Source organism: Condylura cristata, unplaced genomic scaffold (genome assembly GCF_000260355.1).
Source record: "Condylura cristata isolate star-nosed mole 26May11 unplaced genomic scaffold, ConCri1.0 scaffold00034, whole genome shotgun sequence".
Taxonomy (NCBI): domain Eukaryota; kingdom Metazoa; phylum Chordata; class Mammalia; order Eulipotyphla; family Talpidae; genus Condylura; species Condylura cristata.
This window is the reverse complement of record NW_004567135.1, coordinates 2254297-2255865: the sequence shown is the minus strand read 5'-3', so window position 1 is coordinate 2255865 and position 1569 is coordinate 2254297. Positions and strand designations below refer to the sequence as shown.

The window sequence follows — 1569 nt, the reverse complement described above, 5'->3', positions numbered from 1 at the left end:
GCAGCAGCTGCGTGATGACCACGTGCGCGAGCTCGGCGGCCAGGTGAAGCGGGGAGCGGAGCTGCGGGTCCTCTGCGCTGGTGTCCAGGGGCCCGTGGCGCGCGTGAGCCAGCAGGAGCAGGACGGCGGCCACGTCCTGGGCCTGCACCGCGGACCACAGCTGCGGGCCCAGCGGCTCCTCGGGCGTGCCCAGCGGTGCCAGGAACAGCAGCTGCTCGTACTTGGCGCGAATCCACGACTCGCGCTCCTCCCTGCGGGGCCAGGGAGCAGCGCGCCTGGTTCCCGGGGCCCCCGGCCGGCCCCGCCCCTCCCCCCGGGCTTCCGCCGCCCCCGCACACGCACCGCGAGGAGTCCCGCGTGGGCTTGGCGCGGCCTCGCGTGTCACTCTCCCACACGCGGTTGGCCATGTCGTTGCCGATGGCCGTCAGCACCAGGGTCAGCTCCCTCGGCCAGTCGTCCAGGTCGAGCGATCTGACGCGGGACAAGTGCGTGCCGAGGTTGCGGTGGATGCCCGAACACTCGATGCAGATGAGCGCGCCCAGGTTCAAGCTGGCCCACGTGGGGTCTGGGGACAGAGGGCAGAGCTGGCTGCCCGCTGCCGGCGCCCGGCGCAGGCGGGCACCCGGCGGGCCCGAGAAGCGCACCCGCCCGGCCTCTGCTGCCCCCTAGCGCTCACTCGGAGCCCCGCAGTCCACGCAGGTGGCGTTCCCCTGGGCGTTCCGGATGGCCTGGATCGCCACCGCTTCGCTCTGGCTGTCTGTGCGCAGCTGCAGAAAGGCTTGGGGTCAGTGCTGACCCTCCCTCTGAGCCCTCCCGCCACCCGCGGACTCCGCAGCCCCCCTCCCCCGATGCGTCGTCACCTTGACCTTGCTGCTCTCACAGCACTGCAGACTAGCTAGGATCTGACTCTCGATGGCCTGGACCCAGGCATCGCGCTCCTCAAAACTGGCCGCCTCAAAGTGCCACGTCTGACCAGTGCTGGACACGATCAGGAACTCGAAGTTTTCCTCTGGAGGGGGTGGGGGCTCATGAGGGCCGGCGTCCAAACGGGAGCCACGGTCCCGGTCCCCTCCTCCCCGCTGTCGGCCCGGCCCGGGAGTGCGGCCGAGGGGTCGGGGAAGCAGGGCGGGGAGAGCAGGAAGCCCCAGCGCATGCAGGGAAGGCGGGCGCCCCATCGCTCTGCACCCCAGCTGAGCGCCCCTCCCGGCCCCCCGCTTGTTACCTGCTTTATAAATATTTCTTAAACTACCAAAGGATTTTAGTTTCCACATTTTGCGCTTGGCTGGTTTCCCGAAGCGAAGGAGACAGAGAGAGAATGGAGCACGGAACAGAGCGAGAGACCAAGAAAGGAGAGAAGGAGAGGCAGGCGGAGGCGGACAGGGACGGTGACGGCGCCGGAGACAGAGCGGGACAGACGGGTGGGGAGAGAAAGCAGAGCTGGTCAGTGGCCCCGGAGCAGAGTGCAGCGGAAGCCAAGAGCCACGGGAATCGCAGGGCCGGAGCCTGGGCCGGAGTGCCCAGCAGCACGGGCGGCGGCCGCTGAGTGACCGCTGGGCCGCCGGGCGGGGG

General features: G+C 69.8%; 1 protein-coding gene across 1 annotated transcript in view; it reads right to left on the bottom strand.

Moving 5' to 3' along the window:
- AGAP2 (ArfGAP with GTPase domain, ankyrin repeat and PH domain 2) overlaps positions 1 to 1569 on the bottom strand; it is a 23055-nt gene that overhangs the window by 3654 nt on the left and 17832 nt on the right. Inside the window, exons 14-17 of the mRNA XM_004692414.1 lie at positions 861 to 1009; positions 677 to 767; positions 343 to 565; positions 3 to 251 (exon numbers count right to left, since the gene is read on the bottom strand). Of these exons, the coding sequence (XP_004692471.1) occupies positions 3 to 251; positions 343 to 565; positions 677 to 767; positions 861 to 1009 (712 nt within the window). The remainder of the gene's footprint in view (positions 1 to 2; positions 252 to 342; positions 566 to 676; positions 768 to 860; positions 1010 to 1569) is intronic.